Genomic DNA, 27041 nt, shown 5'->3' with positions numbered 1-27041 from the left:
AATATTATTTTTCAATTAAAGCTGTATTTCATGTTAAAATAGAGACAAGCACTTAGTGTCAGCGGTGGGAGTAAAAACAGAAAAACATCTGTAATACCATTGTGTTATCACTAGATTCTTATATAGCTCTATATAAAGAGGCTTGTAAATTCTATAGTAGTTTTAAGACAAAAAAAAACTACTTTTGTCAGGTTGTGGATTTGGATATATATTTAGACATTCTCAAAGACTACTTTTTTTTGTCACGGTTTAGTTTTCTTTCTTTTTTTATGTTGATTTGAAGTGTCATTAATTTTACTACAGTCAAACCTGAACACAGAGAAAGACATTTTGTTTCATATTTATTCATTTCCTATGGCGGTCATTATTAGCTGCCACAAAAGTCACAGAGTTTTGTACCATTCCGATGAAGTATCGATTTTTAAAAATTCAAAAAAAAAAATTTCCAGTCTAAATTGACTGAACAACACCAGAGGGTTAAACCTTACGATTACATTTCAGTGAGTCTTTAAACGTTGTTGTATTTTCACACTAACATCTTTCAACCATGGGATCACACAGAGGATGTTATAAAACAGTCAACAAGTACTGAAAGTAGCAAGTATTTATTCAAGGTAAAATTATTTACATTGTAACCAAAGACAACATCCTGGAAAATGGTACAAATTGTTTTTTCCTTTAATATATATATTTATATATAATATTTATATACTTCTTGTAATTGTACTTTTACCTTTTATCTAAAATAATGCAATAGAGGGGAGGGGTATAAAATAAAGAAAATTCAGGTTTGGTGATTTGAAAGTATTCTAGCAGTCTAACATCAAATATGTACAGAAATATTTACAATTAAAAGAAAAAAACAAAACTTCAGATCTGAAATTAACTTATCGTAAAACTTGTTTCAGTTTTACAAAATAGAACAAGCTTTACTCCATATGGCTCTGCTTCAGTAAAGATCTGAAAGGAATAGAGGACACTTTTGCTTAGTTCAGTCTGAAAAAGAATTTTTTTTTTTTTTTTTGTCTAAGACCTTTCAGCAGCATCCAGACATTCTGCAGACACACGGGATGAAATAACAATTTAAAGAAACACTTTCCTGAATAACATCAAAAGGTAAAGAAAAACAATAATTATAAAACAATAAATCTCAATTGTTCTATTATATTAAAATCAGAGTATAATTAAATTAACAGAGGATGAGTCATTCATGAACCCACTAAAATATTAAAACAATTTTCAAGTGCTGTCTTTTGTTTTCATTTTTAACATTAAAATGGGGCTCACACCGCACAGACTACAAAACTAATCAAAACAGATTAAAAATGGAAGAAAAAAAAATATTTTTTTAATCATGGGTAATGTCAGCTGATGATTCTTCACAGAGAAAAACTAAAAATACAGAAGTCAGTGGATGATCAAAGAAGCCATGAAAAAAAAAAAAAAAAAAACCTCTGCAATCCTCCCCATCAAATCATCAACTTCTTGCTTACGGTTATCACTGTGTAGCTTTAAAAGAAATCTAGCATAATAGATTGTTTCAGTATACAGTCATGTGGAGAGGGAAAAAAAAAAAAAAAAAAAAAAAAAAAAAGTACACCCTTTAAAATTTTATGGTTTATATCAGGACATAATAATAATAAAAAAAAATCATCTGGTCCTTGGCAGGTCTTAAAATTAGTTAAATACAACCCAGATGAACAACACCACATGACATATCACACGGTGTCATTATTTATTTAACAAAAACTAGGCCAAAATGGGGAAAACGTGTGACAAGCTAAGTACACCCTTACTGCTTCCATAGGAATTAAGAGGATAAGTAGCAGTCAGGCGCTGCTAATCAAATGCCTTTGATTAATTAATCATCAGCAAGTGTGACCAACTCTATAAAAGCAGAAGTTTTGGCAGTTTGCTGATCTAGAGCCTTCAGGTGTGTGTTAACACAATGTCAAGGAGGAAAGACATCAGCAATGATCTTAGAGAAGCGATTGTTACTGCCCATCAATCTAGGAAAAGTTACAAGGCCATTTCCAAACAATTTAACGTCCATCATTCTACAGCGAGGAAGAACATTTACAAGTGGAAAACATTTAAGACAGTTGCCAAACGCCATTCTTCCCAGTAGTGGACATTCCAGCAAATTCACCCCAAGGTCAGACCGTGCACTGCTCAGAGAAACTGCAAAAAACCAAGAGCTACATCTCAGACTCTACAGGCCTCAGTTAACATGTTAAATGATAAAGTTCATGACAGTACAATTAGAAAAAGACTGTAGTATGGCATGTTTGGAAGGACTGGCAGGAGGAAGCCTCTTCTCTCTAAAAAGAACATGGCAACACGGTTTAGGTTTGCAAAGTTGCATCTGAACAAACCACAAGACTTCTGAAACAAAGTCCTTTGGACAGACAAGACCAAAGTGGAGATGTTTGGAGAAAAGCAAACCCAGCATATCAGCACAAACACCAACTGTCCATCACACTGGTGGAGGGGTGATGACTTGGGCTTGTTTTGCAGCCACATGACCTGGGCACCTTGCAGTCATTGAGTCGACCATAAACACCTCTGCATACAAAAGCATTCTAGAGTCAAATGTGAGGCCATCTGTCCGACAGCTAAAGCTTGGCCGAAATTGGGTCATGCAACAGGACAATGATCCCAAGCACACTAAAATGGCTGGAAAAGAAAAGAATCAAGTTGTTGCACTGGCCCATTCAAAATCCAGACCTTAACCCGATTAAAATTCTGTGGCGGGACCTGCATATAAACAGATGCCCACAAACCTCAATGAACTGAAGCAACGTTGTAAAGAAGTTGTAAATTCCTCCACAACGATGTGAGAGACTGATAAAGTCATAAAAAAAATGATTACTTCAAGTTATTGCTGCTAAAGGTGGTTCTACAAGCAATTAAATCATTACTTTGTCACACATGGCTTCTCCATTTTGGCTTTATTTTTGGTAAATAAATAATGACAGTGTAATATGTCATGTGTTGTTGTTCATCTGAGGTTGTATTTACCTAATTTTAAGACTTGCTAAAGACTAGATGATTTTTTATTACGTCCTGAAACAATAAAACAGAGAATTCAAAAGGGTGTACTTTCTTTTTCACATGACTGTATGTGAAAGAAACGATGACAGTGTCATAAAACAACATTCTAAGCAGGACAGGAAAATTCAACTTGATTTGATTAATGCATGCTTGTTTTCATGTTTGCAAGGTGTTTGTCTTTGGTTCATCAGGCATCTTGGGCTTTATTCAGATTTTTTTTTTTTCTCTTCCCGAGTTTGTAAGATTTTCCCCCAAAACAAATTAAAACTTTCATTCCTCAAGGATGCATTAAATTGATCAAAAATGTCAGTAAAGACATTTACAATTTTAAACAGATTTCTATTTTGAATAAATGTTCTTCAATGCTGATCAAAGAATCCAGAAAAAAAATAAAGCATAACAGTTTCCACAACAATATTAAGCAGCACAACGGTTTTCAACATTGATAATAATAAGAAATGTTTCTTGAGCACCAAATCAGCATATTAGAATGATTTCGGAAGGATCACGTCACAAAACATATATGATATTTTTCACATTAGTACTGTTTTACTGTATTTTTGATCAAATAAATGCAGCCTTGGTGAGCTTAACAGACCAGTTTTGGGCGCAGTATATTCGTGAATGCTTAAAATGCCTCTACTATAGACTATGTGAGATGTCATGAGTAGAGGCAAAGTTTCCAGTTTCTACAGCTATCAGTTATTACATGAGAAAGTCTTTTGGGATTGTGCTGATGCTTACATCATTACTGATGTAAATACAGCGGATACTGACCGCACTGTCTGAACAAACATCGTGCAAACACTCAATCCTAAAACTGAACAAAGCCTCAGATCTCAGTGTTTGAAATATCAATAAGTTACTAGGTTTAGTGTAAATCTTTACACTACAAACAAGGACAACTAGCTTATAATCATTCGTTTCAAAACACAGCTTAGTTTTTGTTTTACATGGGGATCAGTGCTTCAAAGACCAAATATTATGCAAACACACAGCTGAGTGAGTGTGTGTGAGAGAGAGAGAGCATGAGAGAGAAAGACAGCATTTGAAAAAGACAATGTAAAAAAAAAAAAAAGTAAAAAGAAAGAAGAAAAAAACCCACAAAAGTCTCTGCAGTGAGTCACTCAGGCGACGTGACCGTAGTGACGCTTAACCATCTTTACCACCGGAACTGCTGTCTCTTGTCCTGAAGGGCCTAAGGCACGTTGCCAGGTCCAGATTATCCCACGGAAGAGGGGGAACTGCGACACCTCTGCTAACAGTGCTCCAAATAATCAATCACCCGTGAGATAGATTTCTGTCCTGTGGTTCCAACAGAACACTGATAATAGGGAAGAAAAGTGAAGAGTAAAGTACTGATCTAAATTTCACTGGACAGATAGAGCACAGCAACACATTTTCTGTCATTAATGGCCCCCTACACCTGGCATTACATTGACCAGATTACAACTGGATAGCACATTACAAGCCAGGTGCAAATACAGACAAGACGCACTGTGATTGGACCACTGAAACCACATTTGGACGCTTTTTCATTATAGTTGCACTACAATTAATCATCTTTTACTTAATTTTTGTCATGCTGTCATTTTCATAAGTCAGTAAAATATTTTAACACTTGCGATTGTTAAATGTGGAATGCAAGGTGCAAAATTTTTGATATTGTTGCACTTACCGTCAGGTTCATGAAATTAAGGAATTTCCTCAGCATTTCAGTCATGATAGAGAAATCTCCCTTAGGAAGATTTTCCCGTACGGTTTTTACATTCATCTAAGAAAGAGACAGAAAATATAAAATATTTAAATGTAAATAAAAATGTAACAAAATAGTAAGTTGATTAGTAATACTTTTTAAAGTATTCATCAATTACTATTCGTTGCATTTTCATTCTTCATGTCATTATCATACACTACAATTTAAAAGTTCGAGGTTGGAACGTTTAAAAAAAAAAAAAAATGTTTTTGTTCACCAAGGATGCATTTATTTGTTTAAAAATACAGTAAAACATTAATAATGTGAAATATTACTACAATTTATATTTAAAATGTATTTAATCCTGTGATGGCAAAGCTGAATTTTCAGCATCATTACTCCAGTCTTCAGTGTCACATGATCCTTCACAAATCATTAATATGCTGATTTGGTGCTCAAGAAACATTTCTTATTATCAATACTGAAAACAGTTGTGCTACTTTATATTTTTGTGGATACTGTGATAATTTCAGGATTTGATGAATAGAAAAATGATTTTTTTTTTTTGTAACAATAAATGTCTTTACTGTTACTTTTGATCAATTAAACGCATTCTTGATGAATAAAACTATTAATTTAAATAAAAAAACCTTTACCCCAAACGGTAGTGTAGATTTATCACACTTTGGTCATCTTCCGTCTTTGGATTTTGTATTTTACAACACTGATTTTACTGACTTAATTTTGCTTTTTTTGTCACTGATCAACAGAAAAATACAATAATGTCAAACATATAAATAGCCTAAATTATCAGTGGTATGGTCATGTGTGTGTAAATCACATGGCTTCAACTGATTATAGTACAAATAAACCTCTATCTGCAAGGTCCAGCTTCTGGTGAGTCATTATTGTGGAAAATAGACCATGAAGATATAAAGAACACTCCAAGCATCTCCACGAAAAAGTAATTGAAAAGCACAAGGCAGGGGATAAATACCAGAAGATTTCGAAATCACTGAATATCCCTGGGAGTACTGTTAGATCAGGTAAGAAACGGATAGAGTATTGACACAGCTGTAAATCCACCCATGACGACCCTGAGGGAGCTACAAGCTTCAGTGAAAGAAATGAGAGAGTCTGTGCAGAACTGTTACCCAGGTGCTTCACCACTCACAGCTTTCAGGGAAAAAACGTCATATGACATCTTGGCTAGAGCTTTCCAGAAAGCATGTAGGAGACTCTGAATCCAGCTGGAGATAGTTCTGTAAACTGATGAGATCAAAACCAAGTTTTTGGCCATCAGAGTAAACATAATGTTGTGGGTAAGCTTCACACTGAGCATCATCAGAAACACACTGTGGATCATTGGTGGTGACAGCATTATGCTGAGACGCTTCTCTGCATCATGCCCATGAAGGCTTACCATGGTCAGATGAATACAGAGAGAGAGAGGAAAAAAAGCGGGAAATTCTGAAGGAAAACTTGCAAGACACCAGCAACCTAAGAGAAGATTTGTGTTCCAGCAAGACAGTGAAATCAAACAAAGCCAAAGCTAGTGGAATGGCTTAACAACAACTCAAATACTTGTAAACTTGTGTTAAATAACTGCAATAAATTGACCAATTTGTAGAAATTTGGTTTATTTTAAATATATATTTTTTGTTGATCAGTGTCAAAAAAAAGAAAGAAAAAGAAATCCTTTTTGGTTTAAAACCAACCAACTGTTCTCTAGAGCACCTAAAGAGTGACAGGAAGTGATGCTCACCGGACTCTCCTGACATAGGCACCCAAGTAGAAGAGCTGAGTATGACGCCACAATGCTGTCCTCCATGTGTTTCCCAGCATGCTGCAGGGCTGAAAAAGAAAGACAGGAAAATAACATAAAAGCTTGCCCTTTAAACTGGCTCTCAGCTGGTTTAGCCATGGGACCCACATTTTCCCCACTGTCATTAATCTGCAATTTAAGAGAATTTATATATAAAAAAATAAAATAAATAAAAATAAAAAAAAAAGGTTGATACAGCCACACACACAAGTACCGTCCCACTTTACATAACATACGTATAAATTATAAGAATATCACTAACTATGTTTCCATCCACCTATGTTTTGCGCAATGTGGGATATCGAATAAAAACTGCTGGACGGAAACAGCAAAATGCCCACAAACTCTAAAAATGCACATTATAAAAACCTATGCACTCGTTTGAGTCAAATCAATTTTTATCCAATAAGAAAATGTGTTTCTATGATGGAAACACATTGACAGTGACTTAAATCATGTGACTTTGCATGATGGGGCAGTATAACTGGACTAACCAGCAGACCAATCTTTTTGCACAGCATCCGAAATGCTGTTTTGGTTATTCTGAAATAACCGTCAAAGTGGTTCGGTATAATTACCTCCCAGAACAGTCTTACACAACTGCGCTCCCAAACAGCAGGCATCTGCCTCCGAAAGCAAGATAACGTGTTTATTACGTCTCGTCTGCGCACTCTGAGGCACAAATAATTTATTATATACAAAAATTATTATATACAATGGCTTTTCCTACTTTTCTTAGTGATATTTAGCACCAGTTTATCAGAAAGAAGCAGTGCTTTATTCGCAAATGTTTTATGCGATATTCCAAGTTAAATTTGCAACTTTGGATGGAAACACATCTTCTAACACTGATGAATAAACAGTATAAGCTAAGGCTATTAAATAGCAGTCACAAACTAGTTTTAGTTAATACAATCAAGTTAGTAAGCTGGCATGAGCCACCATAGTCATCAAAAATATAGAAAATAGCACAAAGTGAAAATAAAGTGGTATTTTGGGTTAAGACTATAGAAACTAGAGATACCATAGTAAATACACAATACCAACAAACTGTTAATATAGACACTGATCCTGATGAATAGAATGAACATCATACCTGCAAGCAAATTCTTACCAGACGTACCACGTAATTTATTGGTACTTTTTGGTAATTTTATGACTTACTAATTGACAATGTAACTACGACATTGCGTGCTCATAATTTAATTTGCTCTTTATAAACAGTATAGTGATATACAGCATACATACATAGCATAACATCTGGCAGGGCTGGAAAGTTCGTTTTTCTGAGGCAAGAGACATTTATTTTGTAACAAGCTAAGAAAATGTTAGAATAATGACACTGACATATAGCCTGACAACATCTCATCTGACAGCAGAGAATGAATCAGGACAACACTTGACTTAATGCTCAAGCACGCTTTACTTAAAACTGCGTTTGACAGAAGTAAACAGCTTTCACGCACGTCTTTCAAAATAAAAGTCTTGCATTCGAAAAACATTTAGAGTTACGTTTTTTGCAGTTGTTGTGATTGTTGTTTCTTTGACTACACACTCCGTCTCCCACTCAAAACGACCCACTTTTGGGTCGTGACCCACCAGTTGAGAAACACTGCATTAGAACACACAGCAGCGTACAACACACAAATTACAAAAGAATAGGAAAAAAGTATTGTTTATGGAGACTATGTTAATAGCATAATTTAATTGTCAGTTAAAGCTCAGTCACATTAGAGATGTTTCACTGAAATTATGGCATCAAAAAAGGCCGACTGTCAGTGATTGTGAAGAACCACTTATACAGAAATCACTTTCAAAACAAGCAGAATTCACACAACACACTTGAACCCATACGCAAAATTCTATATAACATGGAATTCTATTGAAATAACTAGATTTTGTCTGCAAAATTTCACCAAGCATCTGTAAATGTGACCATACCAAGTTGAATCCAAACAAGTGTTTGTTTTATATTATCAATACATCAGTGAATAATTGCTACCTTTATTGAGGTCAAGCTCCTCTTCCTCCTCCTCTTTCTTGTCATTTGTGTCATCGTCGTTGTTTTCTGAGGCGACCCACTGGATCTCTCCGGATGTTTCCTTCCACTCTCCGCTCTGGTCTGCCTGAGATTTGGGCGCCTCACTTATGAGATCATCAGTCTGCGCCTCAGCTACCACAGCTGCTTGCTCCCTTTCAAGGAAGAGCTGCACACACAGAAACACTTGCATTAAGTGTCTATTATCTATCAGATTTAAGGATAAACACCTGAAGTGCCATATGAAACCATCTCGTGGGTCAAACGTAGAGACTCCTGCTACAGTCACCTGAACCAGAGCAGCCAGGGCATTTGATGACTTTAGTGTCGTTGGTCCCTTCTCGCCCTCTGTTTTAGCATCCTCTGTCTTACTGTCCTCCACTCCTTCTGTCTTCATGTCGTTCTCCGTCTTCACGTGTATCTCCGTCTCCATCATGTAGCTCAAGTCCAGCTCCATTTCCACCAGATAGTGTCTGTTTCTGGCACTGTACTCCACCAGATTTATCAGCAGACCCAGACCCTGCGCACAGATAAAACACCGTCACAACCACTCACAAAGTCTCGGCACACGTCCTGACAACGGCACTTCAGTATTAAGCAGACACTACACTAACACCGTGTCTACACCGGACGCGAGCGGCGCGACGCAATGCGTCAAAAGACAATAGAACCCATTATAATCAGTGATATTGTGTACACTGGATGCGGCGTGGCGTGGTGCAATGCGATGCGACGTGACAATTTCCCGACAGTAAATGGATTCCCCGTTCTATTTCTGGTGTAGTCCAAGTGCTTTGCAACGGTCGGTTTGTCGCGTTCAGTGTAGACAGCTTTTAGCTGTTGTGCGATGCGAAAAAGTCACATCTGGTGTAGACACGGTGTAAATAACAATACCAGTCAGTAGTACAGAGTACAAACTCTGACAGTTGTCTTAAGCAGTGTTGAGGGTAACGCATTACAAGTAACTTGAGTTATGTAATCAGATTATGTTTTCAATTTACATCAAAATATCTAAGTTAGTTTTTCAAATAAGTAACGCAAGTTACTTTTTCACATTTATTGACTGACAGCTCTCTTGTCCCCCCCCAAAAAAAAAAAAAAAAAAAATCTCACTTGCACAAAAACATTTAGTATTCCTCAATTAATAAAAACAGTGAAATGCAATCTCAGAATTTTACGTAAACTTGTAATAATTAACTAAATTAAATGACACAAATATACAATATGGATTTAATCTCACTTTATTAACCAATGTCTTTGCTGCTGACCTTCAATGATCTAATTCAACCATACTAATAAGCAAAAATTACTTTAGATTATATTTAGAAATAAGAATGTTGAACTTCCTTCTCCTGTATCCTATTCTTCGTCAATCCAGAATTGCAGCACAGCTGAAAGGTTTGTTTGAGCTGCGCCCTCTACTGCACAGGCGTAAATATGCAGTTCCTTTAGCCTGAGGCTTATTCATTTCACTTTTGGTGTGAAAGGGCCTTAACATTTGCCAAAAATAGAACTTTTTTGTTGTTATTAAAAAACAAACAAGTAATCCCAGCCCAGGCGAGAAAAAGTAACGCAAAAGTAATGTAATGGATTACTTTTCATAAAAAGTAAATAACACAATTAGTTACTTTTTTCAGGGAGTAACGCAATATTGTAATGCATCACTTTTAAAAGTAACTTTCCCCAACACTAGTCTTAAGTTAACATAAATGATACATGAAGATATGAAGACATGTCAACTGAACAAAAGCTACATTAACAGATTTTTTTTTTCTTCCAATGTCTAGATGTTTCCTTAAAGGGGACCTATTATGCAAAATTCACTTTTGCATGGTGTTTACACAACCACCCTATAATGATAAAAATCCAACCACTCCTTTTTTTTTTTTATCCCCATAAATCACAAGCAGTGTCTCAGAACAAGCCGTTTCCATATCCCTGGCAATGTGACGTCACATTAGCCACAAGCCCCGCCCAGGAACGTTGACAGACACTGCTGTTTTAACATAGAACCGCCCTGAGCGAGCTCACAGCAAGTTGTACACAGTCTGCTATTGCTGCACTGACGAGAATGTCTCCCAAGCGTTTTAGGTGTTCTGTAGCTGGATAGATTAATCCACATAGCTCTCTCCATTTACTCCCTAAATCTGAGCCGCTGAAGACGAGGTGGATTCATTTTGTTTTCAAAGAAAATGCTCCCTCAACTTTACCGAAATTCGTTTATGCCTGCGCGAATCATTTCACACCAGACTGCTGTGTGAACGAACGTCAATACAAAAGGGACAATACAAAACTAAAAAATTGGTGCTAAAAATGTGTTACTCAACGATAGATCGGTACAAACTGTTCGTGATCCAGCTTACAGCCTCCAGAGTGATACTGGATATGGCAGTAATGAAGGTGAGAGCACTTTATTACAGCTCATCGGAGTTGATTTACAGATATAAAGTTTACCAGTTTATTAAGCACCACCCGAAATGACATAAGGTCTTTATAGATTTGTTTACTGTTAGTTGTAACAAGTGTTTCGGTGTAATTCGCTGTGTATGTTGATGATAATGCAAGGGAGAGAGAGTTTATGGATAATATTTTAATGCACACTTGCACTGTATTTTATTAAGTTCTTACAGAGATTTTCTAGAGTGAAAACGGACGCTTCATCTTTTGTGTGAAGTACAATAAACATCATAAAACTCATCTTTAAAGTTTTGGCCATCATTCGGACGGGGTCCGGTACAACTGGCTTGTACTAATATAGTGGAAGAAGACAATATAAGTTATAACCGTAATTGAACTAAACTATACCTGTTCTATCTCCATGCAGCATATATTCGCAGTTTATAGCATTATAGCATTATAGTTTATAGTTTATAGCATTATAGCATGTCCTGACAGACTCCTTGCACCGGAGCATGAGCTCTTGAAGCTCCGCCCTCTTAGGCTGAGCACAGCAGCTCATTTGCATTTAAAGGGCACACACTGAAACGGCACGTTTTTGCTCACCCCCAAAAAGTGGCAATTTTAACATGCTATAAAAATTATCTGTGGGGTATTTTGAGCTAAAACTTCACATACACACTCTGGGGATATCAGAGACTTATTTTACATCTTGTAAAATGGGGCATAATAGGTCTACTTTAACTTCATACTGCTGTTAGACATCTGAAAAACCTCAAGCACTGTTGAATTCATTTGCAATTTTGTTGTACTGTTTTTATTCATTGCTTGTCATTTGTTTTCCTTTTTATTAGATTTTAAATTTATGTACATTTTTATATATAAAGCCTACATGTTTAGTTTCAATATTTAAATGAATTGTGAACTTTTGAACTTTTTTTGAAACAATGACATTTCTGTGATTAATATTTGCGGTTTTAACGCATTAAAATAATTAATGCAGCATCCATTTTTATGTGACGCAAGAGCGGCAGACGAAGGATGGTCCGCATGTACCCAGCCATTAATAAATTAAACAAATACTTAATATTGATTAAAAACAGTATTTTAAATAATTTGATATTTTACATATTTGTATTGTTTCCACATTAATTAGGAGATTCAATATATTTATGATTACAAATTTTAAATGTCAGGTGTGATTAATTACAGAAATGTTCTATCTAACAGACCAACAGCTTTAACTTATTTGAATCTTTTTTTTAGAAAAAGAAAAGTGCCATCTCACCAGGACACGGATGTCGAATCTCTGCTCCTGAGGCAAATAACGTGGGACCTTAAGAACGCAGTCTAGAGCCGTCAGTATAAGGCCATCCTGCTCACCTGTTTTAGTGCTGCCCCACTCTGAAGGGGGTCACAGAGGGAGAGAAAAAGATTGTGAGGGTTAACCTACATTCTTTTTATTACATTTATTCAATTTCAGTAATTTTATATTGCTTCATTCTGTATTTATAAATGCAGTATGTGTTACGCATCTAACGGTGTCTCACCATTATCATGTGTGAGGTTGAGCAGAACTCCGATAACGGCTCTCATACAATCCTCCACAGCCTTGCCCACGTTGCTATGACTACTCTGCGGGAGGGCGGAGCTTGATGAAGAGACCTCTCGGCTGTAACGCTGTATCATCTGCTCACAATGATGCAGTGCCCTACACACACAAAGCAAAACCTCAGAATGCCTTTGCAAGCAAAGCAACACTGTGACTACACTTTTCATCCTATCACACACACCTTGCTGAGGACACTATGAGCTGGGACTCCTTGTAGGCAATCAGATACGCCTGATTTTCAGGGTTGTGGACAGTAACCTGGATGTGAAAAAGAAATGAGTTTTAAATAAATTACACACAGAAATATCACACATTTTCCTCAAGGGCTGTCAAAGGTAATTTGCAGTAAACATTTTTAAAGCTGTTAATTAGCTTATTTCTGCATTTATTAATTTTTATATAATTTAGACCTGTTTGGCGTGATTTCTAAAATCTGATCAGATGCACAGTTGTATCTCATTAACACCAGAAGACGACCGTAGGGCCTGCGACATCATTACACATAAAATTATGTCAATAAAGTCTATGCTATAATTTAATTACTGCAGGTCTTTCTTTTTTTTTTTTTTTTTTTTAAAGGAAATCAATTCAAATTATTATTTTATCATTAATCTGGTGTCCACTCACACTCTCCAGAACTCGTAAGCAGCGCTCTGCTCCCCAGAGTGATGCCACCAGACTCTCTTTATCTTCTTCTTTACTCAAGTTCTCCACACACTCTTTCACTGAAGGCAATAAAAACATATTTCTAGGCATTTCCTTCAACAAACGTACAAATCAAATACAGATATACTCAAGTAAGGTACCTTTATCTACGATGTGGTCCAGTCCCCCAAGTAAGCGCAGCTCCTCCTTAAACCAGTCTCCGGCTCGCTTCGACGTCAGAGACAGTAGCGTTTCCATCGCTAAGTGACCTGTCTGGGATGCAGAATTTTTTTTTGGAAAACTGCATTCAAGCAGATGTGCATGCAAAGTAAAAAGGCCAAAAAAGATCACGGGTATTTTTCTTTGAAATTAAAGTCTTTTCAAAAAGTTTCAATTCAGTTTTAAACTGAAGCACTTATGACATAAATAGAAACTTCTTTCTGAAAGGCCTGGAATAAACCCCCGTTTTTAAAAATTACACAATAAAATCATTTATAATTTTACAGAAGATTTCTATTTCAAATAAAAGGTGTATTTTCTGTTATTGTACATTTTTATATTACACAACAATATTACTGACTTTATTGTATTTTTCATCAAATAAATGTAGCCTTGGTGAGCACAAGAGACTTCTTTCAAAAACATAAAAAAAAAAAAAAATTGTTACAGACCAATGTTGTGTCTGTAAAATAGGCAATGTTTATAAAGGAAAAACTTGTCCGAAATAAAAAAAAAAGTTCCAAAGAATGCATTTGATTTCCTATGCTTTCTTTGCTGTTCAGACTACAAACAACTAAACACAAAAACTGATTTTTGCTGCCTCTGTGAACAAAGCCAAGGAGACTCGAAGTACATTTCTTCTAAAACATTCATGGGTTTTCTGGTTTGGTTCTGACACGTAAGGTGCAAGAAACAGTAGTCACTCACTGTGATGTTCTCCAGGTCCAGATGCTTGTTGTGGACTGTTTCGCAGAGTTTGCGGATCTTCTCTTTAACTCGGCTCATCTCTTTAGCTGTTAACTGGTCCGCTACAGAGTCGTCCTGCTCTAGTTCCAGCAGCCTGATCATCAGCTCCAGACAGGAACGATCCAGATCCATATTCAGCCGGTCTCGGCTCAGTATGTACATCAGAGACGCTGTGCAGAGAGCAAGATTCTACCAGATCCAGAGGAACGGGGAGAGAGAGAAGGAAGAACATCTTACAGTAACTTTTAGGAGTATGCCAGTATACAGATGGCTTCAAAACAGAAATGAACTAAAAGCCAGAAAACCTCAAAAATCAACTCGCTTTGCATTATAAAAAACATCCCTTAACTGTAAGGCAAGGCCTCTCGTGACTTATTGCTTTATTCTAAACATCTGTCTTAACTCATTAAGTAGATTTAGTTTATTTTTTTACTGACATCCTTCAATACACAAATAAATTCAAGTCAAGCCGAAAGAGTCAAAGGAAACATTCACGCACCATCTGTGTAAACTGAACTAACGAGATTTACAGAGTAACGGCTCAGCGTCTGTTTGCATTTCTCCCTTGTCTGCCGGCAGAGATGATTACATCTCCAATTAATGTATACTAATGAAGTAAACAAACTGTTTTTCCACACAGCATTGTAGCTGTGTTCATAATGATAGAGCTGTGATTGTTTAGAATGATGTTATACAGATTAGCTAGTTTTTTGGTAAATTAACGACAGTTTGAGTAATTGGATTGGGTTGATGTTTAGGTGATTGGTTTGTTGGCTAGTTACTAGATGTGAAACTCACCGGGTGCTGTTGAGCATCACTGAGCATCTTAAAGACCTGGGCCACCTTCCCTCTGGCTCTCAGGTGCATGCGGAAACTTGGCATGGCACAGCGCGTGGCCAGACTGATTATGCTGCAGTCAAAAATGGAGGGAAAAAAGAAAGATTAGTGGTTTTGTGTTATAAACGTGTTTTTGTGTGTGAAAATGCTTTTTAAATATATGGTGGTGCCAGCGTTCATCAGTGTTGTTATTGTTAACAATCTATTCAAAATCATTTTCATTAACTAAAACAAAGCTGAAATAAAATAATAAAATAAGTATTAGATGAAATTCAATAAAAATTGAAACAAGTTGAAGTAATAAAATTATTGAAACTGAAATAGGAAAAAAAAATAAAATGAATATAAAAACAAAAGCTAATTAATGAGATCAAAAATTACTAAAATAGTATATAAATTTTAGGGGTGTAATTATACATCGTTATATCGAGATATCGTAATATAAAAATTTGACTATATGTATCTGTGATGCAAACAATATGATTCGCGATATAGAGTTAGTTTTATCCAAGACTCAGCTTAATTTTTTAATAAATTATAATTCATCCAATGCAAATTCTGTCATCAAGTCTCTTTATGAACTTTTTGAAGCGTCAATGTGGAGGGACAAAAATCTCTCAGATTACATTAAAATATCTTCATTTGTGTTTCGAAGATTAGCAAAAGTCTTATAGGTACGGAACGATATGAGGGTGAGTAAATGATGACAATTTTCAGTTTTGGGTGAACTAACCCTTTAACAGCAAATCACAGCTGTGGCACATATAAATGAGGTTGTGAAATGCAAATGTCCCAGAATACTCATTCCAGCGTTTGTCTCACCTAAGGCAGCGTGTGTTGAGGGGTTGTGTGCTCTTCAGGCCTGTCTCCAGATACTCAAAGTCATCTGTGAACTCCTGATTCTCTCCAAACTCCACCACATCATTAAAGTGCTTCACATGTTGGACCACCGTGTACAACTACACACACAAGACAAGAAAGAATCAGTTACATTAAAATATAAGTATGTCCTTTGTTCAAGTCAGTGTTGTTATTGTTAACTAAAAATGATTTTGTTAATTGAAATAAAGCTAAAATAAAATACAAATTAGATGGAAAAACTTAAATGAAAATTAGAAATGCTTCTTTTGAAAACTGAAAATATAAAAATAAAAGCTAATTCAAAATAATAAATTCTATAATTGTATATTAGAGCTGCACAATTAATCATTATAAGAATGTAATCTCGACCGAAGCATGAATTAAAGCCTAAATTCAAATTGTTCATTATATAAAGTGATCGTGTCACTTCAGAAAACCCAAACTAAACCACTCAATTCATATGGATTAGTTTTACAATCTCTTTATGAACTTTTTAAGGGGTCAAAGTGTTGCGTAGCTGTCTCAGATTCCATCAAAAAGATCTTCATTTGTGTTCCAAAGATGAATGAAAGTCTTACGATTTTAGAACAACATGAGGGTGAGTAATTAATGACAGAATTTTCATTTTGGGGTGAACTATCCCTTTAAATCATTCATTCAAACCGATTTTTTTTAAAATAATTAATTCAAATTAATTAAATACTTTAAATTGTTTTGTTTAGTCGACTATTCAGAACTGTGAGAGAATCGTGGACTATTTTAAACAAAAATTTGTGATTTTTAATTTATCCAGAATTGTGCAGCTCTATAGTATACTGGTTTAAGTGGACACATATCAGAAGGAATAATTTATATTATTTCATATTCATTCTAGTGCTCACCTCTTTGTGCTCCTTCCTGCATTTTAGTGCAGTGACAATGTCTTGGTATGGCTCAGTGGGAATAGTGACAGATTTAATGACTTTAGGAGGAGGGGGCGGAGCTTTAAACACTCCATCATCTTTATGAGAATTTGTGTCTTTGCTGCTGCTGCTGCTGCTGCTGGACACACTGGCCTTCTGTAGAAATAAATAAATACAAACTACAACATTCTGGTGCACATAGGCAGAGGAAATTTCAGGGTACAAAGTTCAGAGGTCATGAATGGAGTACTTTACTTACAGGTACAGCCACAGTATGAGAGGAAGCAGGAGCAGGCACTTCCTCCGGCTCAGGTTGATTCCAGTGACGAGCATTATATACGGCTTTAGCAGGAGACTGCATTAAACACACATAGAAAACAAATAAAAAACAAATGTATCAAATTAAAACAGTAGCTTTTTGATAAAATAGCTTCTTCATAAAGTTAATCTGTTTCTGTTAAAGCTTTTTTAGCCATACTTTTTTTGGCCCGCTGAAGATCTTGCGTCCGATCTCCTTTGACTTGTCGGTTTGCTTTCCATGCCGTTCCTTCTGTGAGCCTGAAGATCCCGTCTCATCCAGCGACTCCTGAGAATCTGACAATAGGTAGAGAAAAACCCCCAGCATGAATCCAGAGATTGCTCTACAAATAATCGTTATCCATAATTGCCCTTTAAATTTCCCATCTCACTCTTGTGTGATAATGATTTTGTGCTTTTATGAGGAAGCGTGTTTGTGAATACCTGTACTTAGGCTGCTTTGACTCTGTTGACTCTCCTGCGAGTCGTTGATCTGAAGACTGCCCGCGCCGGTTGCCAAAGCTTCCGCCGCTGCTTTCTTATTCTTCTTCCTCTCTTTAGCTGCTGAGTCGTCCTCATCCTCGCTGTCACTCTCACTCAGCTCGTCAAAACCAAAGTATTTGATCTTGTAGCTGGTGCTGCCGGATGCAGTGGCGTCTCCATCTGTGCCCTGAGCCTCAAAGCCAAAAAACTCCAGTTTTGTCTCCTTTTTACTTTTACTCTGAGTGGGTCTGAACCTAAAAAAAATTATGAGAAGAGGATGAAAAAGAGAAATACAGATGACAGAATAAACAAGTTTTTTTTATGTTCTACAGTTTTCTGCACCATAAATCATATGAATCAATTTCTAATTGAGCTCAAAGTTATAAGCAGAATTGCGATATAAGACCATGCATCGCAAAATAACAGACAGCCTTTTTAAGGGTGTCAATGGAGTTAAATGAAAATAAATTTTAGCTATATTACAATTTTGATATTGTAACATTTAGTAATATTACAATCCAATAAATTATGTTTGAAAGTCAAAAGATTCTGACATCATTATATGGTAGGATTTTCAAATTGAAATTAAGCGAAAATGTTTAATGTACTTGCAGCTTTGTGATTTTTTTTCTCATTTAAAAGACAAAGATACATATTTGCAAGTATAGAACTATAAATCTTGAGTAAATTATAAATATATTATAAATTAGTATTATGTAAAAAGAAATTATCATATAAAACAATAGTGTTTAAATATAGCCTACACTATTGCACTATAAAATTATATTAAATAAACCAGTATTGTTTAAAGCTGCAGTCCATAACTTTTGGCGCTCTAGCGGTTAAACAAAACTGCATGCGTCTTGTGGAAGAACATTGTAGCCGGAGCTACTTCTCTCTATTTATGTATAATATGATGAGTCACACAGTGGTGGCGACCCGAACGGTCTAAAATAGTCCAAATATAAACACTTTTTAAAAGTGTACTGTAGTGACTTAAGATAAGAGAAAAATGGAAAAATGGATTCATCATGTACTCGCTCATTATATAAATTAAAAAATTTTGAACAAGAAAAGTTACGGACTGCAGCTTTAAATATATAATTATATTATAAAAAAAATATAACATTATATAAAATAGCACTGTTAAAGGGTCAATGACGTTTTTTTGTCCAAAGGCCTTAATAATAAAAAGATATGACATCCAAAGTACATAAGGTAGTACAACTAGATCTATTTTATTGAATCCAAAAGGTTTTAACTATATTTTGCTACATATAAAGGTATTTTAAAGATTTTGAAGTGTCAAAGGGTCATTCGGTTTAACTGTCCAAAGACCAATACAGCCACTTCATTTGTGAATAAAATATCTTAAAATGTAACAAATGTATTTATTTTTTTATTCTGGCATGATTTTATAACATCATATATCAACAAAGTGCAACATGGTATTAAAACTATGTGTAGAAGTCGTTGCTTTGTTATGAGAAACAATGTTCGGAAAAATGAATTTCATTGATGTCATTCGGAGTAACCAATATAAAGGGACCATTTTGTATTAAGTCATGCGGTCAGCATCATGTGACAGGATGTGCCATCATTCAGACACCTGCAAAGGACCATATGGTCATGAAGCAAATTAACTAACTCTCTTTTAACTATTTGAAAAAAATGTTTTCACTTGCTCATACACATGTCCCGAAACATCAGGTCATTCAGTACAACCGCTATAAAAAATGGAAAATGTTGTAATATTTTAAAAACTTGTACTGAATATAAAATATTTGACTGTCCTTTTGCTAGCTAGCTAGCAAGCAAGATAACTAGGTAGATATCAACATGTTAGCATTTTTTGAAAATATCATCATTCGGTATAACCAAAAGGGTCATTTGGTAAAACCGAAATTTTGGTTAAACTGAATTACTTTTTTGGTGACAAATTTTGTCCATCTTGTAAAACATGACAAAAGCAGAGTTAATTGATAATAAAAACCACATATTCTCATTGTTAACACTTAATAAAACCTTATTCGTCAATGACATTTAAATAAATAACCACTAATACTACCTGCTTCCAATACCAGCCTAATCAAACAATTAAAAACACAAAAAAAAAAGAAAATGCTCATTAAAAGGCTTGATTTGGTGAGAGTATGTTTGTACTGTACCTGCTAGGCTTGGCAGGTTGTGTGTCTGTTTTCCTCCTGAAGGTTCCCGCCTCTCCCATGTCAGCTTGCACTGGGGCGACAAAATCATCCACACTCCTTTCAATAGAGTCCTGTATGGTCACATTACACACAGACACACAGGACGGGTGAAGAACCGTGTAGTCCCTCACCCGGCCCCGACCGGCAGGCTTGACCTCAGAACTCCCAGCAACCCCTGCACTGGTGGTCTTCACCGGTGCAGCGGCTGGTGTTGAACTCACAGCAGGAACCGGCGCATCACCGGCTCCAGAACTATCCGTCCCTTTATTCCGTGGTCGTCGGTAGACTCTGTCGCTGGATGGTTTAAGAAGCGGAAGCTGTTCAAAGTCAACAGGTTCCACTGGAGGTTCAGGTTCAGCGGTGCACTGCTCTGAGCTCTTAAACCCATCAGAAGAGTTCCCAGCTTGGGTAGAACTCCCCTCGCCAGCCCCAGGAGGAGAGTCCTCCTCGAAAGAGTCCCAGGCATCGGAAATGTTTCTACTGTGGATTTTCAAGCTGGAGATCTGGGAGACTGGTTTGCTTGCTGTGACGTTGGATCTGCTCCAGGCTCCTACAGTGCCAGCAACATGTGGTGAGGCTGGATATGTTTGAGCTGAAATGGAGTTGAAAAGAGGTGGGTTATTGGTGAAACATCAAAACACAGCAACCAATATTATATATAACAGTACTGTTTAAAATCATACTATAGCATTATAAAAAATGTGCAATATTATATAAAAAAAAAGTTGTTTAAATATAAACTACAGCAATATATAAAATATTGAATATTAAATAAAACAGTATTGTTTATATGTACACACACACACACACACAACAGAAATATAAAAAATGTATATCTTATAAAATAGTACTGTTTAAATACATACACTATAAAAATATATAATATTGGCCCCAGTTTCACAGACAGGGCTTAGATTAAGCCAGGATTAGGCCTTAGTTCATTAGGGCATTAAAGTAACTTTTATAAACGTGCCTTAGGGAAAAAGAAAAAAAAAAAAACATTACTGCTGTGCATCTTGAGACAAAACAATGGCACTAACATATTTTAAGATCATTCCGCGGTTTTGTGAACTGAAAGACACAGGACTTAAGCCCAGAACACACCAAGCCGACGCCGACGAACTAGTGGCGACGAAAGCAGATTGGGTTGGCTCACGTCAGCAGCGTCTGGGTCCAAAGTTGCCCTGACACACCAAACCGACGCTCGTCATATGGACCATATTATGATTATATGTTGATTTTACATATATACATTGGGTACGGAAAGTATTCAGACCCCCTTAAATTTTTCACTCTTTGTTATATTGCAGCCATTTGCTAAAATCATTTAAGTTCATTTTTTTTCCTCATTAATGTACACACAGCACCCCATATTGACAGAAAAACACAGAATTGTTGACATTTTTGCAGATTTATTAAAAAAGAAAAACTGAAATATCATATGGTCCTAAGTATTCAGACCCTTTGCTGTGACACTCATATATTTAACTCAGGTGCTGTCCATTTCTTCTGATCATCCTTGAGATGGTTCTACACCTTCATTTGAGTCCAGCTGTGTTTGATTATACTGATTGGACTTGATTAGGAAAGCCACACACCTGTCTATATAAGACCTTACAGCTCACAGTGCATGTCAGAGCAAATGAGAATCATGAGGTCAAAGGAACTGCCCGAAGAGCTCAGAGACAGAATTGTGGCAAGGCACAGATCTGGCCAAGGTTACAAAAAAATTTCTGCTGCACTTAAGGTTCCTAAGAGCACAGTGGCCTCCATAATCCTTAAATGGAAGATGTTTGGGACGACCAGAACCCTTCCTAGAGCTGGCCGTCCGGCCAAACTGAGCTATCGGGGGAGAAGAGCCTTGGTGAGCGAGGTAAAGAAGAACCCAAAGATCACTGTGGCTGAGCTCCAGAGATGCAGTCGGGAGATGGGAGAAAGTTGTAGAAAGTCAACCATCATTGCAGCCCTCCACCAGTCGGGGCTTTATGGCAGAGTGGCCCGACGGAAGCCTCTCCTCAGTGCAAGACACATGAAAGCCCGCATGGAGTTTGCTAAAGATGTGAGAAATAAGATTCTGTGGTCTGATGAGACCAAGATAGAACTTTTTGGCCTTAATTCTAAGCTGTATGTGTGGAGAAAACCAGGCACTGCTCATCACCTGTCCAATACAGTCCCAACAGTGAAGCATGGTGGTGGCAGCATCATGCTGTGGGGGTGTTTTTCAGCTGCAGGGACAGGACGACTGGTTGCAATCGAGGGAAAGATGAATGCGGCCAAGTACAGGGATATCCTGGACGAAAACCTTCTCCAGAGTGCTCAGGACCTCAGACTGGGCCGAAGGTTTACCTACCAACAAGACAATGACCCTAAGCACACAGCTAAAATAATGAAGGAGTGGCTTCACAACAACTCCGTGACTGTTCTTGAATGGCCCAGCCAGAGCCCTGACTTAAACCTAATTGAGCATCTCTGGAGAGACCTAAAAATGGCTGTCCACCAACGTTTACCATCCAACCTGACAGAACTGGAGAGGATCTGCAAGGAGGAATGGCAGAGGATCCCCAAATCCAGGTGTGAAAAACTTGTTGCATCTTTCCCAAAAAGACTCATGGCTGTATTAGATCAAAAGGGTGCTTCTACTAAATACTGAGCAAAGGGTCTGAATACTTAGGACCATGTGATATTTCAGTTTTTCTTTTTTAATAAATCTGCAAAAATGTCAACAATTCTGTGTTTTTCTGTCAATATGGGGTGCTGTGTGTACATTAATGAGGAAAAAAAAATGAACAAATGATTTTAGCAAATGGCTGCAATATAACAAAGAGTGAAAAATGTAAGGGGGTCTGAATACTTTCCGTACCCACTGTATATATGTATATGTATATATGAATATAAAATTTAGAAGCTTGAAAACTTCAATTCCCATTCATTGCAACCAGCACAGTCTTCACTACATGTTTTTCACAGAAGAAATAATGTCAGGGCGAGTAAATTTATTTCAAACCCCATAATAAATGTTTCTACAGTCAGATGTAGATATAATTATTATTACCATTAGAAGTTTTATTATCCTTAGAGGGTCATCACAACCTGAGTCCTTGTTTCACTATCCTCTAATGGCCATAATTAGCCTTGCTAACGAGCCAAGGGAAAGTGTGGAACTGCATAGGGCTGAAAATATCCTGCTGAGCCCCAGAGTCCATGCCAGTGTGCTTACACGAGCACCTCGACTACAGACCGAAGACTTCAGCAGAGCTACTGCTATTCTCAGCACCGAATAAAACCAGTACAACCTGCTGCAGAGAGACAGTGACTTCATCACCCTACATAACACAATGGTGTGAGGTCATGGTAATGACTCAGACATCATAATATGGGTCTGGCTCAAGCCATATAGAAGGTCGTTTTCAGTAAACTGTAATAAGACCAACAAAGCATCCTAAATTACTCTAAAGCCAAGTGCTTGGACTCATTACAACAACTGCAGAAGCACAATAATGACAATTTCTTGTGTGATAATGACTGTCCGTGAGCTAAAAGAAACTGAAGCCATAATGTATTTACCCATGATATTATTACAGACACAATCAATGGCACCTATTTACTAGGGCTGGAATGACGCATTGACGTAATCGATTATGTCGATTACGTAAATTAGTCGATTTCCGTGGAATGCGTTGATTCGTTACGCTGTTTATCGTTAGCCGTTATTACAAAAATATCGAGCCCAATCTAAAGTGTGAACATTTTTTAAACAGAGATCGAATAAAATGGTGCTTTGCAAGCTCTGAAAAACTGAAATAACACACCTATTTCAGTTTTAACACAACAGCACAACTTTTATGAAGGAGCATCTGAAAAGAAAACATTCTGGGCTCTCCTGCCTCTGAATGATAAGACAGCAGCATAAGTATTTGGACTATTACTGTGAATTTTACACAGCACTAGAACACAGTTGTCAGTCCCATATTTTGTGGTTAATACGGATGTGTTCATACAGCATTCTGTTTTATACGAGCTGCCGTGGGTGCGAGGCTCTGAGACACGCGGCTCAAACCTACTCTCTTCAGCCAGTTTCAAAGCATTCAACACTGTTGTTGGTTATTTAAAATATCTAATGGATGAACTCGTGCCTCTATTGGATTCATTTATTTATTTATGCACTGTAAATTGTGGTAAAACTTCATGGTTTTATGGACACCGCCATGTTTGATACTGTCGCTATGGTTTACACTATGTTTACCACTATGGTTAGTTAGAATCAGAGCTGTTCAATGGCTCTGGTTAGAATGCGGTTGTGACTTCAGCTGTTTGATCATACAGCTGAATTAACATTCTAGCAGCTACTTTAATCTCCTGAATTAACTAAACATTTCAGGATTTACACTTGTAAGAAATAGCTGCTGTAAATCCAAAAAAGTGACTGTGAATGCAGCAACAGTAAATGCCTTTCCTAATTAGATCTACACTGCATAAACCTTATTTTTGTGATGAATAATATCATTAGGTAAAAGTTCATACATATATTAGTTACGGTTAGTATTTGTTGGTCAGTTATTGGTTATTATTTATTGGTAAATTAACCAAAGGATTAACCAACTATTCAGAAAATAAAAACAAAACAAGTATATTAATAAGATATTTAATATCCTCTTATTTTTGCCCAGCAATCACGTCTCTTCAGAAGACTTGGATTAAACTTTAAAACTTTGAACTTTATTCTCTGAATGAACTTAATTTTGGTTGCGTGGACTTTCAATTGATGGGCAAAAACCTTAATTTGTGTTTCGAAGATGAACAAAAGTGTTAAAGACAGTCATTTTTTGACTGATTCATTAGAGAAGTAGTCATGCCTGATGAATAAGTTGATCCAGTTCACAAAACTGCAGAATGAATTGTTCACAATCCAGTTCTCACTATGTTCAACAGAAGAAAAAGTCAGGTTTGGACCAACATGAGGGTGAATAAATGAGAGAATTTTCATTTTTGAGTGAATTATCCCTTTAAGAGCCATCTCCAGTAATGCACTCATAAGTATTTCTGCATGAGTTACAAACTTTAAGTGTTTAATTTCTTACCTGGGCTATTCATACCAACCACCCCGCTGCTGATGTTCAAGGTGCTCCCCAACGAGGAAGTACCCATTCCGGTCTCCGCTGTGCCCCCACTGGGGTTTTCTGTCTGAGTCTTTAACAGCTCATTCCCAGATTCCGCTGCATCTGAGCCTGTCTCAGATTGAGGAGTACCTCTGAAAGTGACTGTTTTGGACTCATCATCGCTGTCAAAGCCAAATGGGTCCTCTGAGCTGTCATCATCGTCAAAGCGGGGTCGTTTAGTCAGCTCAGAAACCTCTGGCTTGAACGAGGGCCGTTTGACCCCCAACTGTGCCTTATAGGTGGTCTCTCCCCATTTGGTGCTAAGCGTAGCCTTCCTGTTAGAAAACACCTCATCAAACTTCGAGCTGGCCTCTCCTCCCTTCCGGGTATATGTTTTACTAAATCTGGACGTCATGTTGACGTTTGTTACATATTATCTATAGAGAAACAGAAAACATGGAGAAGTTAAATGTCACATCAATATCTCAGCATGTAGGAAGAAATATAAGATCTGTGTATTGATACTTGTTTTAAATGCTACAATGGAACTAAAGCAGATAAATATGCAATAAAATGTTTATTTTAACCCTATAAACCTACTGAATCAATTGATACATGTTTTTATAAGACCAACATGATGAAACCTTTGCTGAAAAACCCTGTTGTACACAATCTTCTACATGCATTCTACCCTCCAACTGATAGTTCATACTAATTTTAGTAAGTTAAGTATAATTTAAATATTTCCACCACTGGGTTGTGGTACATGTGTATTTGTGCTGTGAAGTCTATAATGATTTTTAGTTACATTTCAAGATAACAATTTACTCCACTGAAGCAATGTTTACTTGATTATTCTATACTTTTTTTTTTTTTTTTTGAAAAATCTGGTTAAAATTTAAGGATCAAATTTGATACAACATGATTTTAAAGAAAGTTCATCTCTCAATCATCATTGAATTATACATTTTGCTCCCCACAATTAAAACAAAGCTTTGATCATAAAACTAAGGATTTAAATGTCATATTACTAAGACATATTATTGAGCTATGTAGAGTAGGCAGCTGATATTTGCATTTTTTGAATATTTTAATACACTGCTATAAAAAGTCTCAGTGATTTACATTACAAGCTATCAGAATTTCATCTTAAATTCTGGCCAAATAAATAACATCTGCACCAAATTGCACATTTTCACTCAGTTTGGACCTCTGAAAAAAACTGAGGTGTTTTTTTTCCTTTTCGAGTGTAAGCTCCATATTTCTATTTTTCATTATATCATACCATATATGGGCCATAAAAGTCTGATGTATCAGATATAAAATATAAAACACAAATGCACATTTTTTAAAATATTTTGTCTAAACATTCAATAAACTCTTCCCATTTATTTCTGACTAAGATTCCATATATTAGGCTTTACATGGCTAGCATATTAAAAAGACTTAAGATGGTTTAAAAGGTAAAAGAAAACAAAACCAACAGAGGGCATATTTCTAGCACACAACTTCTTCATTTCAGGAACGTTTTATGATGAGGCACCTTCCTTAAATGAAACGAATAGTTCACCTAATATTAAGATAATTTACTCACCTTTATGTTATTTCAAACCCGTTTGACTTTTTTCTTCATAGCAACACAAAAGAAGATGTCAGGAGGAATGTCAGTCGCAGTCACCATTCACTTTCAATACCTAACATTCTGCCTAACATCATCTTTTGTGTTCTGCGAAAGAAATTAAATCATGCAGGTTTGGAGCAACACAGGTGTGAGTAAATGATGACAATTATTTTATTTTTGGGTGAAGTATCCCTTTAATGAGTTACGTTTCGAGCAGAAACATTGTTCATTTAACAGATGGCTACATGTTTGCACACTCACCGATCCTCCGTCTTTCCTCTGGGCCTCTTGTGCTCCAAGCAGCCGCTAAAAAAAAGCCCAGCCGATCTGCTCAATGAGCAAAAGTGCAAAGCGCGCCTGCAGCGCGGTGGAACTGGAAAAAGTAGATATTAGGCCAGATAGTGAAGAACTGCTGTTGTTTATTTGTGGAGAGCTGGATCGGTCGGACTGCGATGCGCCATTAAAGTCGCCCCTCCCTCTACGCCCCCAACAACGTCGGCGTAA

General features: G+C 36.6%; 1 protein-coding gene across 1 annotated transcript; it reads right to left on the bottom strand.

Annotated features, from left to right (window-relative positions):
* Positions 1-589: 589 nt before the first annotated feature.
* wapla (WAPL cohesin release factor a) lies at positions 590-27041 on the bottom strand. The gene is made up of 20 exons (XM_051868923.1): positions 26799-27041; positions 24899-25353; positions 19782-20412; positions 17575-17867; positions 17312-17427; positions 17093-17188; positions 16813-16989; positions 15893-16029; positions 15032-15143; positions 14195-14422; positions 13429-13540; positions 13250-13347; positions 12804-12880; positions 12561-12721; positions 12299-12414; positions 8903-9133; positions 8578-8782; positions 6516-6604; positions 4733-4828; positions 590-4378 (listed from the first exon to the last, which is right to left on the bottom strand). The coding sequence occupies exons 2-20, from the start codon at positions 25329-25331 to the stop codon at positions 4313-4315; spliced, it is 3474 nt and encodes a 1157-aa protein (XP_051724883.1). The 5' UTR covers positions 25332-25353; positions 26799-27041; the 3' UTR covers positions 590-4312.

Source organism: Ctenopharyngodon idella, chromosome 17 (assembly GCF_019924925.1).
Source record: "Ctenopharyngodon idella isolate HZGC_01 chromosome 17, HZGC01, whole genome shotgun sequence".
NCBI classification, from domain to species: domain Eukaryota; kingdom Metazoa; phylum Chordata; class Actinopteri; order Cypriniformes; family Xenocyprididae; genus Ctenopharyngodon; species Ctenopharyngodon idella.
The sequence above is the reverse complement of the archived record's forward strand: the minus strand, read 5'-3'. Positions and strand labels throughout refer to the sequence as shown.